Genomic DNA, 15,850 nt, shown 5'->3' with positions numbered 1-15,850 from the left:
ATGACATCTGTGCATTTAGTACGGCCTTTAATGGCTGACTCATTAGAGGAACTGACCTTGTGAGAGTTGATCGTAAAGCTTGTGACCATAACATAAGTGAATCTCTACTACACCAGAACGATTCTGCAGAAATCACAGCTGCCTCAACTGAGCATCGAGTTGACAGAGTCCTAAAACAGGACGAATGCTGCTCTACACACATGCTGTACACACTGTTCTGGGTTGGTCTCACCAGGCTCGACTGAACACGTGCTAGCCATTCACAAGAACCAGCCATCACAGGAGTGTGTGTTCGTCTGCTGCTTGTTGGAGTGCATCCCGTCAAGTGCTGTTGTGCTTTTTGAAGAGCAAACCTGCGTAATACACAAACTGACTGACGACAAACGCAGAGTCTTGTGAGTGTGTGATTATGTGGGGAGCAAAGAGAGGCTTTAATGAGAACAGTCATTAAGCACTGCCCTTTACACACACACACTTCTCCTGCTGCTGCCTCAGTAACCGAGAGACGGACAGAGAGAGTTCTTTGTTCTTTTAAGTGGTCACATCACATTTCCACAGAAAGCAGCATCTGGATCATATGACTACATTTACTACAAAGCAAAACCAACTCACAGGAACTCGCAATGACACATATCAGAGTCCTGCTCATGGAAAGCTCTTGCAAGAAATGTTATAGAACTGAACATGTATAAATAAATGCGCCAAAATTTGACTTTGGCTAGAATATTATAATGTGTTGTAAGTCTGTTACTCTTCATTTGGCTAGTACCTTTATTAGGAACTGCAACACTGCATAGTTTAAGTTACAAGTATGTCTGAACCTCATAGATGAAAGTGATGCGAACAATTCAAACCGAACATAATTGCTCTTTTTTTTCTTCTACAACTCAATTTAGATAAGTATGTGAAATATTGCTCACATTAAGGCACCAAAACTAAAATACGAGGAACAAAATCATGATATTTTGTAAGAAATGCAGTTTCACTGATAGACAAGAATGACTCAAACAGGTATACAATGCTGCAAATAAATGACCTTAATACTACTAATATGCAAGTTTAGGTATGTGAGGAATATTTCAGGAATTATTTAAAAATCCCAGTAAGTCACTGACGCTGTCAAGCATAAATAGTCCTTTTTGCAGTCAGTTTTTCATTCACAGTTTTCGTTAACAAGACCAAACTGACTTTTACAGTAGTAACTGGTATTTAAGCAGTATTTTTTTCATTTGTGGTTTTAGTTAATTAATGTTCTGTTCTGCTTCTCACAGGTACTTCACTGGCCTGTTTAATTTGAGTAGTTTTGTTGTGTGGAGTATAATTTGAAATGATGGATTAATGAAAAACGACCCCAAAAGTAAAAACAATTCACATGAGTCAGAGTTCTCAGCGCTGTTGTGAAAGAGTGACTGATACTGCCACCTCATACTCCTGATATTTCCCATTGAGAGACTGAAAGTAATGATGTCATGGTTATTAATTTTGAGATGAAAAATAAGAACGTGAAACAACAACCAATAAACAAGCTATCATTTAGAACCATATGCTCTGGACAATAGAATGTACCACAATTTACACTCAACAGTTTAAATAATGTATCCCAACTCAACTTAATATGCAGAGACAGTTATAAGAAATTACACACTTCATTTCAGCTTTTAGGTTTCACTTTAGATTTAAGGCCCTCATACCTGAGAAATATGTACAATCCATTCATAAATTCCTCCTTCTGCCAAACAATGTGGCGTCTTCCACACGACTTCCTGACACACAGAGGTGCGACTGAGAGAACCGTTTAGTCTTCACTGAAGCAAGCAGGCAGATGTGTCCTCATCATCTGTTGAGTCTTTGCACATGAATGAAACCCAGGTATGTTTTAAAGTGTGTGGCATTCTTCCAGATACTTCACACTAGTTTCTTCTGAGCGGAGCTGATTCTGAAACACACAGGCAGTCCAGACGGACAGCATTCCATTCATAGGTGAGGAGTTTCACATGCTTTAACCTGACAACACCTCTCACCTCACCACGCATTTCTGTTGACTGTACATTACAGGCATTAATGACCGTTAATGTGCTAATCGCTCAGGAGGAAGAACAACAGGGGAATAACTGCTATGTTCCCACATTATCTCTAAAGTTAAATCCACTAAAGCTCTTTTGATGAAAAGAGGATTTGAACTAATTTGCTCTTCAAAAACTGCAGGAGCCATGTTCAAGACCAGGAAAGACGGACAACACTACATATTAACAGATCATTTTGCATAATTATGTAACATAAGTGACAAGCTTTTTAGTAAATAGAAAGTCAATCAGCATTGTAGAATATTTGACAAATTTAGCAGAGCGAAGGACCGTGCATGCATCACTGTCGAAGGGTCACATGATCTCCCAAATTAGGAGTTTACTGAGGCAGAAGTTGTAGTTAATAATGGGAAATTGGACCTTAAAATATAGTGTGACCAAAATATCTAATTCAGAATTTTAACAGAAAACTATAATAGTACATTAGTGATAAACTCACAGTGATGCACACTTGAATACTGCAAGTGACACAGTGCCCAACAAACTAATCTTCACTTCTTGTTAAACTCCATGAGGTGTAGACTACTACAGGTTTCTTGTTTTGGACACGTTCTGCTTGTTTTTTGCATTTCTTCACATTCTTTAGTCTATTGTAATACCGTAAGGCATGCAAAGATTCCATCCCGTGCACACTGGGCACATTTCTACATGTTGCATAGTATATAATGTGATGACAAGATGTCTACATTCTGAGTCTGTCAACTACTAGAAGATTACATGACTTTGGTTGACAATGCAAGCAGCTGAATCTGTCAATACAGTTATGGTGCGGGAAACAGGACGAGAAGGACACCGTCTCCAGCTGGCCATCAGCCCACAGAAGCTGCACGCGTATTGAGAGCCATTTACATAAAACAAACACTGGCTCAGTCTTGTTAACTGTTTGACTTGATAACTATTTGCATGTCCCAGGAAAATTTTTTAAAGGTGGGATCCTTCACCAAGACACTCAGCCCCATTTGATGGGCCCCCCTTTTGGCCGTGACAAGATGTTTAGTAAAACAGATTACAAGTGCACAAGGAGTGAAGAATAAATAAGTCAAGTAATAAATAATAAGTGCACTGCGTTGGTGCATTCACACCATGTCATAATTACCATAATTACCAGATCACAACCCGGATGTTTCACTTAAAGTCGTTCACGACCTCAGACCCAGAAATACACGTTACTATGACAACATTGCAACGCCAAAATGAATGTGTAATTTGAGTAATCAAGAGACAAATCCACAACACAGCAGGTAACAGCTTCTTCAGCAGGACTTTAGACAGTTAATCAACTCAGTGCTCACTACATTAAACTGCATTGTACGTCTTTCATTTATTCTCAGGTTTATCTTGCACTATTTGGACAATAGTCAATTTTATGAAAAAAAAAAACAAAAATAAAATAAAATAAAAAATAGTGTGTTCTGGAACTGGACTGAAAATCCACATAGATCTCTACCTGTGGGTTTTTGTGGGTGGGAGCGGGACAAAAAGTAAAAGTTGCAGGTGGGAGTAGAAAGAAATATAACTTATTTTTAGCAGGAGCTGGACAGAATCTTGCGGGAGATTGCAAAAAACAAAACAACAAAAAAAAAAATAAAAGATCCCATGCAGACCTCTAAGCATTGTTCAGACTGTCAGTCCTTGTGTTTCCAAGTGGATTCTGATCTAAATATTATTTAATTTCATCTGCATTGGTTTCTATGGCAACACACTAAATACACTAAAAACAACATCAACAACAATACAGTTTTCCATACAGATGTTGTCTTACGACATGATAACATGTTGCCTTAGTGCTGGATTTTATTACACCTTATGAGACCGAGGCTGAAAGACAGGGAGCTGGAATACACTCTCAAAACTCAAAGATGTGTGCAGACCAGCAGTATATTGTCTTTTTCCGCTTGACTTGCACTTTGCAACAACCTAACTTTGTTTCGGCAAAGACATTCAGCATGTTTTCTATAAACAATGTCTAATGGGTTTACAATATACGTGGCATAATAAAGCGACAGGCAAAATGTTAAAAATCTAAATCTGATCCGAGCGATCACACTGAAATGGATTTCCAGAAAGGGATTTATAAAATGGGATTTCATGTGATTTTTAGCTGTCCACACTTGCTAAATATGATCGGATTCCAACCAGATATGTACAGAAATCAGATTTGGACTGACAGTCTGAACAAGGCCCTAGTTGCAGCTGTCTCAGAAACAGTTCTGAGAAAATTCATTATTTATAGTTTATAAGCTGTATTACAAGTTCTATGCAGACGTGAATGTCAGAATCTCATAATCAATGCACCTTTACTAACTGACTATACTTCCTTATAAAAGAGTGAAAGTGAAAGTGACACAGCCAAGTATGGTGACCCATACTCGGAATTCGTGCTCTGCAATTAACCCATCCAAAGTGCACACACAGCAGTGAACACACACACACACCGTGAACACACACCCGGAGCAGTGGGTATCATTTATGCTGCGGCGCCCGGGGAGCAGTTGGGGGTTCGGTGCCTTGCTCAAGGGCACCTCAGTCGTGGTATTGAGGGTGGAGAGAGTGCTGTACATTCACTCCCCCCACCCACAATTCCTGCCTGAGACTCGAACTCACAACCCTTGGATTGCAAGTCCGACTCTCTAACCATTAGGCCAATTTTCATTCTAACTGCTACTCAGGTTTTGCATGTGGACAGGTTGTCTATGGGTGTCTTCCAGCTGCGTTCTATGGTTTGTTTAATGAATATGACATCGAATATTGAGTCTGACTCCGTCCGTCATTTAAAGTGCCTGCTCACTTTTACTCAGGCTCGACCAAAAATACAATTCTGCCTACGCCAGAGCCACAGACTCCAAACAACTCCAGAATAAAGACTGTGGCTGATGTGATGACATCTCAACACAACAGAGGTTGTGTTTTTAGCCCCGTTTCTTTCTGCAGAGCAACTTTCTGAGATAATCAGTATGGAGAGAGAGAGAGAGAGAGAGAGAGAGAGAGAGAGAGAGAGAGAGAGAGAGCCCTTTAGTTCACATTGGAGAAGAGCAGAGAGGTACTTCACCCTGTCATCAACACACACGCGTGTGCAAACAACCCTCATCTACCCATGACACAAGACAGAGTAAACAACTGCAGCTCTACAGTCAATATCATTTCAAACCACCAACCAGAGATATGAATGACATGCTAGATAAAACAAATTATGTATCAGATTAAGTAATAAATGTCCAAAAGTAATTATTTCAAGAACAGACACTTTCATTTTATCCCTTGGGAAAAAGAAATGCACTTCAATATACTTAAAAGTACTCATTATGAAAATTATATACTTAAACACAAACTGCTTTGAATGTTTTCAGATACTCAATCGCATGTTATTTGTAATTACACAGTTAATAGTTTAAATAAAATCATATCAAATATAGTTAGTCGAACATGAGTGTGCTTTTTTTGGCCCACTTAAGTAAGACTTGAGTACAGTTTATATGTAATTTCATAACTCTATCGCCTTTGAAATATATTTGAAGTGTACTTTAAAGTATCAAATGTACTGGCAAGCATTTAATCTAAAATATACTTAAATGTATTGGAAACTTGCAAGTCATGTATTTAAATTTTATCTACTGTATACATTCCAATGATGAAGTTGCAATTACATTTAGAATATATTAAATGTAATATCAAATAACACTACAGTTAAAATTGATTTCAAATGCTTTGCAAATGCTTTAGTATGTTAGTCAAAATAAGTGTACTTCTTTAAAGAAATAAAAAATAATAATATATATACTTCAAAGTAAAACTTTCAATTTGACATTATTGCAAAGTGCACGTTTTACTTAAGCTTGTTAAAAAGACATTAGTACACAGTGGCCTTAGTGGCCTTTTATTTAATAATTATTATCTGCAAATACAGTTTTCTTTTTTTAAGAGCTACAAGTGCACATTCAATAAAGTTGAGCACACTTCTTCACAAGGGATTAATAAATTACTGGAACACTTCAACAGGTCACATGCGTAAACCCGCTCAATGCAAACCTACATTATTCTGCAGTTTTAGAACAGCGTCTGTGAAACCCACCTCCCACATGACAGCAGCAGCAGCATTTAGCGAGAATCCAGCCGCAGCAGGAGCGCACACTCTTATCACTCCTCATGACCGCTCAGACATGCATGTCTCAACACAGAGAGAGATGTTCCCGGAGGACTGCACCCGCGCCAATGAGTAATTACTCTCATTCAGCCTGACTTTACAGAGAGAGAGAGAGATAGAGAGAGAGGAGGAGCAACAGAATATCTCTCATGTTTCACTTTCAGACAAAGGCGCAGTCAGTTTGCTGGATGTGATAACGTGAAGTCATGACAATGTGTCCAGCTATAGTATGCTTACGGGGCACCACAAGGGTCGATACTCTCTCCGACTCTTTTTTTTCTTTCTCTTTCTTCTTTGAAAGCACTTTAAATGAGAAACCCTTGAACACCTGTGTGAACTTGAGGAGAACTGGCTTCATATATCCACTAAAAATCACCAAAACACCAGTTAAAGGTCTGTGTGTGAGATTCAGCTGGATATAACAAATCAAACATCGTCATAACTTTAACGAGATGAAGTGTGGTGAACTGTGGTGACGTGTGCATTATTGCATAATGTGCATAATTGTACTGAATGTGCACTTCTTAAATAACAGAGAGAAAGAGAGAGAGAGAGAGAGAGAGAGAGAGAGAGAGAGAGAGAGAGAGAGAGAGAGAGAGAGAGAGAGAGAGAAAAAACAGAATGCAATGACAAAACACAAACCCTCTGCTGATGACTGGTTAGATGCATTAGATCTTTCAAAGAAAGATCTTGAATCAAAGACAACATCTAGATCAACATCTCAGAGTACATGTGCTGGTTTGACACATTTCTTATCACAGCTGCCCCACACACTTCAGTCTTAGATGGATGGCATCATCAAATAGAGGAATAAGCAGAATTTCCAGATTATTGATTTCGGACTGTAAAAGATGTATTATGTTGCCGAGCTGCATGGACGCTGCCTTCATTTCCATAATCTTGCTAGGTGTTCTACATTAGGCCTTTTTTGCATTTTGCAGCGGAATCTTTATGGTAATGACACACGGTAACCCAGCACAACAGACAGGAGGAGTTATGCAAATCAGACAGACTCTAAAATAGACTCAATATTAAAGGTGCAGTGCACGCAGCACTCTCTCTCACACACACACACACCTCTTTACGCCAACACAATCAAACCACGTATCTGACTAACCTGACCTCAAACCCAGGAGACTAAAACAATGAGAAACGTAACATCTTAACTGCTGAACACTTCATCTTCTACTTCAGCAAATGATTCATATGAGTTACAGTAAATGAAAGATGGTTGTAAAATTGCAACACACATAAGGAAATGGCATGTTCCACATTCCAGAAAAAAACTTCCATTACTTCCCATTTTTAGGGCGTTCCACTGTGAGTAACAGTAAAAGTGAGTAATAATGCAACACTTTGCATTATTCCTTAAATGAACACAATGGAAACAGTCTACAGGAATACTGGTCTGCAGTCAGTAAGCAAACAGACTATTTATTCCTTTTTGTGGAATTACTGTGCATTGTACATGATTTACTCTGACATATGTCACATTATAAAAGTTAAATCAGTGTTTTTTTTTTTTTTTTTTTTTGACTATAAACAAATCTTCAGTGCTGTATGCTGTGAGCTAGATGCTGATGCTCATAGGATCCCAGCACTGTTTGGGGTAAACAGCCTCTAAGTATATGTGTGTAACATCTTTCTCCTAAAAAAGGACAAAGGAGAGACCACTCCTGTCACTGAAAACAAACAGCAAGTGTGCCCTCCATCATGTGTTTACTGAGGGCATCAGGACACAGAGTCATTAGTGCACTGAGACAAACATGCTTAGTGTGAATAATGTCAAGAGCGCTTCAGGAGTCAATTGCATTTCTAGTTGAGTGTTGGTGCCCACTAGTGGACAAAAGTTGAAAACCTTTCTGCACCCAGACTACTGTAACAACAGGAAGGTTCATATTGGTGCACTACCAGTCAAAGGTTCGGACACACTTGACTGGATTTATGTTTCTCATAATCTTCTGGTCAAAAACTTGTGCTGGCATACAAACAGAACTGGAACACTGCATCCCACAATGCAATGCACTCAACAAACAAACTAGAAGTAATATCAAAACTGTGTCAACATCTCCGTCTTGACTCATTATTTGATCAGACAGTCAAAAAACTTAAATGCAAAATAACTATTTATATCCAAAATGAAGACATACAGTAGAACTTACGTACAGTATATTTAAAGTGTTTGGAGTCAGTAAGATATATTTTTGAAAGAAACCAAAATGAAGACATACAGTAGAACTTACGTACAGTATATTTAAAGCAGGGATTTATAATGTGACAAAATATTTATTTTTCAAATAACTGCTGTTCTTTTGAACTTTGAGGGGGAAAAAATGCTAAGGAACATTTATCTACAAAAACCATATGTTTATTATTAACTACTAAACGCAAGAGCATAACAGAGAATTTTTCAGTCAATTGAGAAAGTCCTGCTCTTACCTTTGCCTGCTGGAAAAAAGCAGTCCATCTCCACACTGCTGCGAGAGTGGGAGATACACAGAGTGCCGCTGGGCACCAGTCCCTCCTGTGCGGGGGTCTTGTCTGTGGTCCGTACCAGATACCATCCCGGCCGCTCGCTGGGTCGCTCCAACAGCTCCACCGTCTGACCGGTCTGGATGCTGAGCTCAGACGTGCCACTCGCCACGAAGTCCTGCAGGACCACCGTCAGCTCGCACCCTCCGGAGAGCTAGAGAGCAGAGCAGAGAAACAGACTTTTATTTTATTTTATTTTAATTGTATTTTATTTTTTACTCAATTTTAGGTTTATATGTATTTAGCTTCATGTAAACACAAATCAAATACAAAGTAAACAGTATTATATTATATTATATTATATTATATTATATTATATTATATTATATTATATTATATTATTTTTTTTTTTTTTTTTTTTTTTTTTTTTTATGTTATATTGTTTTATATTAGTGGAATAGTGTTACAACACAGTCAATTATGAATGGAATTTGTTGAAACAGAGAGATATGAGGGAGGAAGTCTTCATCTGTTGAAGTAAGGACTCTTCACAGACAGGAAACTGATTCCAGATCAGATGTGACATTTCAGTAATGACTGAAGAGAAGACCAGTGTGTGTGACAGTGTGTTCGGGGACTTTAATGCTGCTGCATACACTACAGAACATGAACTCTGGTCAGACTGAACATCTGTTATCAGTTTCACAGCTTCTCAAGCTCTCAAATATTAACAGCAAAAAGACTGATCTGAAAACATGGCTCACATGTGCCCATGTGTTTTAACATCATTCTGTAGGTGTTTAATAAGGAAAGCATGACAGCTGTAAAAGTATTACATATAAGGTTAGAGGTGAAACTAGAAACTGCCTATTGTGCTGTAGTTTTCTTTGACTAAATGCTTTGACAAACACCCCTTTTCTTTCTTTATTTTTTTATGTACAGTAATGGTTGCCTTTCAACAACCCATTTAGTTTTTGTGAATTTTGCTTAATTGTGGCAAGAATAAGACACGCATATAAAGGTATAAAAAAATAAATAAAAAAGGCCTATAAAGGGCTAAACATGAAAAACATGGGCCAACTCAGCTGGGTTTTATATATATATATATATATATACACACACTGTATAGCCGTCACTGGGACAGTAGCATAAAACATACACAAACTCCTCTAATCTCATGGAGCTGTAGCGTGCAGCCAGTTGATACATCAGACTAACATCTGCATTTCCTGTGTATGTGCCCGTTTCCTCAATTTTTCACAGAAAGCTTCAGAGACGCATGCCTTAACAGCAGAAGCAATCAAAGCTCATAATGAAGATTGTCCTTCTGGGATCTGCAGCTCCACACCCAACAGAGCTCAACACAGTCAGAAAAACATCATCATTTAGAAGAGACCAAAAGATAAAAGTGTGTGTATTTAATCAAAGTTTTTTTTAAAGACACCCATAAGAAAGAAGAAGACCAAAAATACTAAACAGGAGTCAACATGAAAGAGGACTCATTTAGAGATTCATCAGTTTATCAAAAAAAAGAAAAAATTATATATATATATATACAATATATATACATTCAGATTTGCCAGCATACTCAGATTTTCCTGCAATCACAGGATCTCAATATGAACCCGATCATCATCAATCATCTCATTTGTGTCTATTTTATGTTTTAGGGGAAACATATGGGACAAGATTAAACTAAACTGAATTGAGAACTCTATTAGGTCTCATGAGCAACCTTTGACTAACACACAACACATAAAACGACAGATCAGTCAGTAAGTGTTATTTTAGTATCACTGATATATCATAGTTTTAAATAATATTCTGATCTTTGTTTATATAGATTCCATTTTCATTTTAGGTAAAGTTTTAGTTGTGTGGTTTTGTTAATATTCTTATTTAAAAATAAGTCTATATCATTTTTTATTGTTTTTTTATTTTAGTTTTAGTAAATTTATTACATCAAGTTAAATTAATTGAAAATGAGAATTGCTGTTTGGGCAGCTAGCTGAAATATATTAGCTCTATTTAAAGTTATATTTTATTTCAGTATATTTAGAAATTGAGTTTTTTAATGGTTTTAGTTAGTGGTCAGAAATGAGTCCAAATCAAATCAAGTACTTTTTGTTCTGCATCTACCAATTTATTTACATGATATGCAGAGACTGATAAGACTTTAAACTATTATGTGTCTCTAATTATTGATCATATTATATTACTTATATTGATTGGAAGTGCCACTTTCTGACACGTCAGTAGTTCACGGAATGAAGCAAATGATTACAGGTGAATAATTATACAAGCGTAATAAGGCCACTCTTGATGAATGCGCTGTGAGACTGTGCTGGTTATGTAATGACAGGCATGTCACAGAGTCACAGACCGAACAGGCACCTTATACACACAATACATGATTCACTTCTTATAAGAGAAGCATTAAAACACACAACATGTGACTAAACTAATCATATTTAGCTTAAGAGTGCTGTGAAATTTAATAATCATATTGTGAAGAAATTATAATTAAATCATGCCGTTAAATTTGTAGTTATATTCAAGTTAATAAAGTAGTATATAGAGAATTATTAAAATAGGTGTCATTCAAACAAGCAAATCACACATCATAAAAAGTATGTTCATGTGATAAACTAGAGCTGTGATTGCTTTGTTAGGACACCTGTGTCCACAATAAACCAGTCAGGTCCACAAACTTTGACAAGACAAAATGTACAAATTAAAACTAGGACATGATGTCATGCCGACATCACAAGACACCCTGCTGAATGAGAATAGAGAGAGCAGGTGCTGTTTAATCTAACTCAACTCCTGCTGATATTACTCAACAACACACCACACAAACATGGTCCCAAAAAAAAAATCCAACGCTCAGACCCAAACCAGCAGAAAGAAGGGCAAACCGAGTAAATGTCCAAAATGTTCCCAGATGACAGTTCTCAGAGTCACAGCAGGTCATTGGTCAATGTTTAATTAAAAGTTCATTTTCCTCCAGACTGTGTGAAGCTTACAGAACTAGACTGCAGAGTCAGTGCAATAAAAATAGTCCATAACAGTGATCCGAAACACACTTTAAGATGATTCATTCAAAAAGCAATTTTAGCAGGGTTGTACTGCAAAGACTTAAAGACATAAATAAAATGCTTTACCTATTTATTAATGCTAACTTATTTAAACTGGATGGATGTTAAAAGACGAAAGGAAAAGTCAACCTGAACAGAAAAGAAATATATGAAATAATATAAAAATAATAAAATAACATGAAAAGAAAGGACAGAGAAGAAAGCGAAATAAAAAAAAAAATCTAAAATTAAATTGAATAAAGAAAAGGAAGTAATACAATAAAAAGGTAAAAATAATATTAAATAAGAAAATAAAAAAAATAAAAAAAGAGTAGTGGCAGTACTGCTACTACACTGCTATTTCACTGGTCTGTGTTCTGAAAGTGTATTTCTCATTCATTTTCTACAGAGACATTTCAGAAAATTGCTCATTTTGTTTGAATGAAGATTTAACAAATCAAATGGCATTGAATGAAACTCTACAGTTAAATATGGAAGTCTGTAAAAAGGTCATTTTAACTTTTTAACTTTTTATCTCAATACTTTTTCTTGCAATTGTGAGTTTATAATGAATTCAAACTTTTCTTTTCAGAATTTGAGATATAAAATCTGAATTGCAAGAAACTATCTTAGAATAAAAAAAAAAAAAAAAAAAGGGCACAATTACTTTTTTTTTTTTTTTTTAGACTTTACTAAGCACATGCAACAAGCTTTATATAGGGAGTTTTATTTTTTTTAATGTCACTGAGCATGTAGTTTTGGTCAGTGTTCAGCAGATGTGTTCAGTCTGCTTCCTCGTCCGCACTCTCGCACCATCTGCTTGGCAGAGTATCAGGTCTCCGTAGTGATCGAGAGGAAAGGTGGGTTGCTAGGTAATTTGGGGTCTCAGAAGGAGAAGATCATGCGTCAGAAAGGACATATAACCGTCACATGGGCCCGATGTGAAAGGTCTCGCAGATTGCAGGGCTTTATCACGGAGATCAGAGGATTCTCTAAACAGTATTAAGAGCCTGTGTGTCTTCACGCTGAGGATTGCAGGTAGACGAGTCACGTCGACATGTACAGGTGCAAAACAGACAACAAAGTAGATAATAAGGACAATTATCTAAGCTGTCTGAACACTGCTTTCCATCTAGTTTCATTTCCATTTATAATATCACATTTTCAAATGATTCCTTACGACACAAATATCAGACCCAGTGATATCCAGAACTCATAAATGGAAGATATCCACAGACGTCATGTAATCCATTTTATGTTCTGAGAGAACCAATCATGTCCCATACAGCAAGCAAATAAAGCAAATGTTGTAAACAGTGAAGCTCAATGAAAATAAAAATATATTTATATTCAATCTCCATATAGCAAAATATTTTTCAAAATGCATTTTGAGCAAAAAAATACATTTCCAATCGTACAGTAACTTTAACATTTAGGCTAAATTTAATAGCCTACTAGAGATCAAAACTAGATTAATGATGTAATAATAATAATATTTACATTTTTAATATATTGTAATATTGTCTTTTTATAACATGCTGATTTTCTTCAAATGTGATAAGTTCATACATGGTAGATTTTGATCAAATGTTACATATGTGAATGCATTTTCTTGGAGTGAAATTGGAGAAATTGGAAATTTCATGGAGGACAAAATGTATTTATTTTTTTTTTCTTCCAAAAAAACAAAAACAAAAAAAATATATATATTTTGAAACATATTTTAGCAAATGTATTTCTTGCTGATTATTTTGAAATACATTTACAAATGCACAGATTTTGTACACATATTTGAATGTATTTCAAAAAAAAGCTACAGCTGAGATTTTCATTAAATAAAGGCTGAAATTTCAGTTTGTTCCTCAGAAAAATCGGTTGCATTACTAATCTCATGCTGTCTGTCTGTTCCTGCCTACTGTCTGCTTTTTCCATGTTTGGAAAAGATCATCAGGAACATCCTTCAAAACATCTCCTTTTGTGCTCTACAGAAAGCCAGATGGATTCAAATGTGTTGGGAAAGACATGAGGGAGAGTAAATAATGACAGAATGTTCATTTCTGGGTGAACTATCACTTTAAACATGACAGTAAAAAAGAGGGTGTGTTATGGAGATTATGTCAGTGTTAGTTGACTGTGTTAATAATCCACTTCCTGCCACTGATATCAACCTCATTTTAACATTTAAATGGACACACACACATGGACACATTATAATAACTAACATCTGAGAGACAGCTGTTGTGCTTCAGTAAAACTAATTTCACATGTAGCATTTTAAATTATTACAACTTATAACAAAAAACAAGAAATAACACATGCAAAAACTGTTTTCAGTCTCACAGCAGAGCGCTTAACTTGTCTCCACACCAGAGTGATCACAGAAAACCGGCTCATATACTCTGTCAGTAAAGTCCTGATATCCCCCGTCTTTCTCTCTCTCTCTCTCTCTCTCTCTCTCTCACACACACACACACACACACACACACACACACACACACAGAGACCATTATACTACACTTGGATTATAGAGTCAAGAATGAAATACAAACGATCAGAGGAAGCTCACTTACACGACAGCTCTCTTTGAAAAGTTTAAAATTCATCCACTTTGGCATGATGACTTATCTGTCCTCTTTCCACGACTATATCTGTCCTCGCTTTCTCTCTCACTCTCTTCTGCCTCCCTCCCTACGTCTCTCTTTCTGAAGCGTCTCTGATTGGCTGAGTTCAGCATTCAGTAGAAGTAAAGGCTCAGTCATGCTGCTCTTCTCATTAGTGAACACCTTTGGTTGTGTCTCACGTGTCTGTGCCTGTCTTTGTAAATAAGTACATTAATAAAAGAACATATGACAGATCAAACTTTATTTACATTTTTTAATCATTTTCTTATTCAGTTAAATGTTTGGAGGTTCTCAAACTATGAATTTACTGTATATATAAATTTTACACACTGCAATCAAGACTCATTTTGAGTATAAAGTTAAATATTGCAAGTATAATTGTTAAGTTGATTTTGTTGATTTTTCATATTGGGTGTACTTTAACCCATGTGGTATATCATTGTGATTTCCGTAAACATTTAAAGCCTCATTTCCACAGAGCGGTACGGTACAGTGCAGTACAGTACGATTGGGGACTGAACACCCTGATCTGGCTTGCGTTTCCACCACCAACCATATCCTTACTTGATAGGCATGGTGTATGTTAGAAAGAAGCAATCGACATCATTCTTGTGCGAATAAGAAAGTGTGACATTGTTTATCATTTGCATCTGTTTTAAGCCTTGCTAATTAAAAAAAAAAAATCAAGTGATTTAAAAGCATTCCAGCAAGGCGTGAAAGACAACTCCATTCAGTACAGCGCGCACACAGCAGCTGCGTCTCTGGCGCCCGAGCCCAGAGTTGAGTTTCTTTCTGAGTCTTTCTTGCGCTTGAACAGACAAATACATAAAAAAAATAGTCAAAATACCCATCTTGGCGAGTAATTTTGTTGCTTTAACAATGATTAATCTATATTTAACTCATACAGTGGAGTAGAGATGCACTGATCGACCAGGCAGTTTTTGTTTTATTTCAGACCATCTCTGTTCCGTGCTTGCACACAAACTGCATTGCATAATAAAAATTTCATTTGTGTGGAAAATTATGTTTTAATTATATTTTGTCTGTAAATGGCTGTTAACAGAGGCCAGCAATGCTGAAGATGAATGCAAAGAGGAGAAAATACAGATCACTGTTGACGTAAATAAATGAAGAAAATTTAAAATATTGAATTTTATATGGATGTGTTTCTGAGTGGAAGTTTACATGGCATTTTCTTTTCATCTTGGCATATGGTATAATGCATTTAAAGTAGTGTTAATATGCAGAGTGCTGCTTTGTTTACAGCAGTAACCAAGGAAACACTGCTGTTCCATGAGCGCCACCTACTGGCAGAGAGTGATCGTGCGTCTCATTCAGCACATCTGCTGTTTCGGTTTTATGCAGGTGTTTCATGTAGCATAATTTCACAAAGCTAAAGTCTGAACATTCTGTTATTGCTTCAAATTTTGCAATTATACAGTCTAATTTAAATCA

The 15,850-nt window shown here is 36.5% G+C and overlaps 1 protein-coding gene across 1 annotated transcript in view; it reads right to left on the bottom strand.

Moving 5' to 3' along the window:
• The window catches only part of kalrna (kalirin RhoGEF kinase a), a 175,987-nt gene that overhangs the window by 22,568 nt on the left and 137,569 nt on the right, over positions 1 to 15,850 (bottom strand). The window contains exon 34 of the mRNA XM_042763062.1: positions 8,665 to 8,911. Coding sequence (XP_042618996.1) covers positions 8,665 to 8,911 — 247 coding nt within the window. The remainder of the gene's footprint in view (positions 1 to 8,664; positions 8,912 to 15,850) is intronic.

The sequence above is a fragment of the Cyprinus carpio genome, chromosome A9, assembly GCF_018340385.1.
Source record: "Cyprinus carpio isolate SPL01 chromosome A9, ASM1834038v1, whole genome shotgun sequence".
NCBI classification, from domain to species: Eukaryota; Metazoa; Chordata; class Actinopteri; order Cypriniformes; family Cyprinidae; genus Cyprinus; species Cyprinus carpio.
The sequence above is the reverse complement of the archived record's forward strand: the minus strand, read 5'-3'. Positions and strand labels throughout refer to the sequence as shown.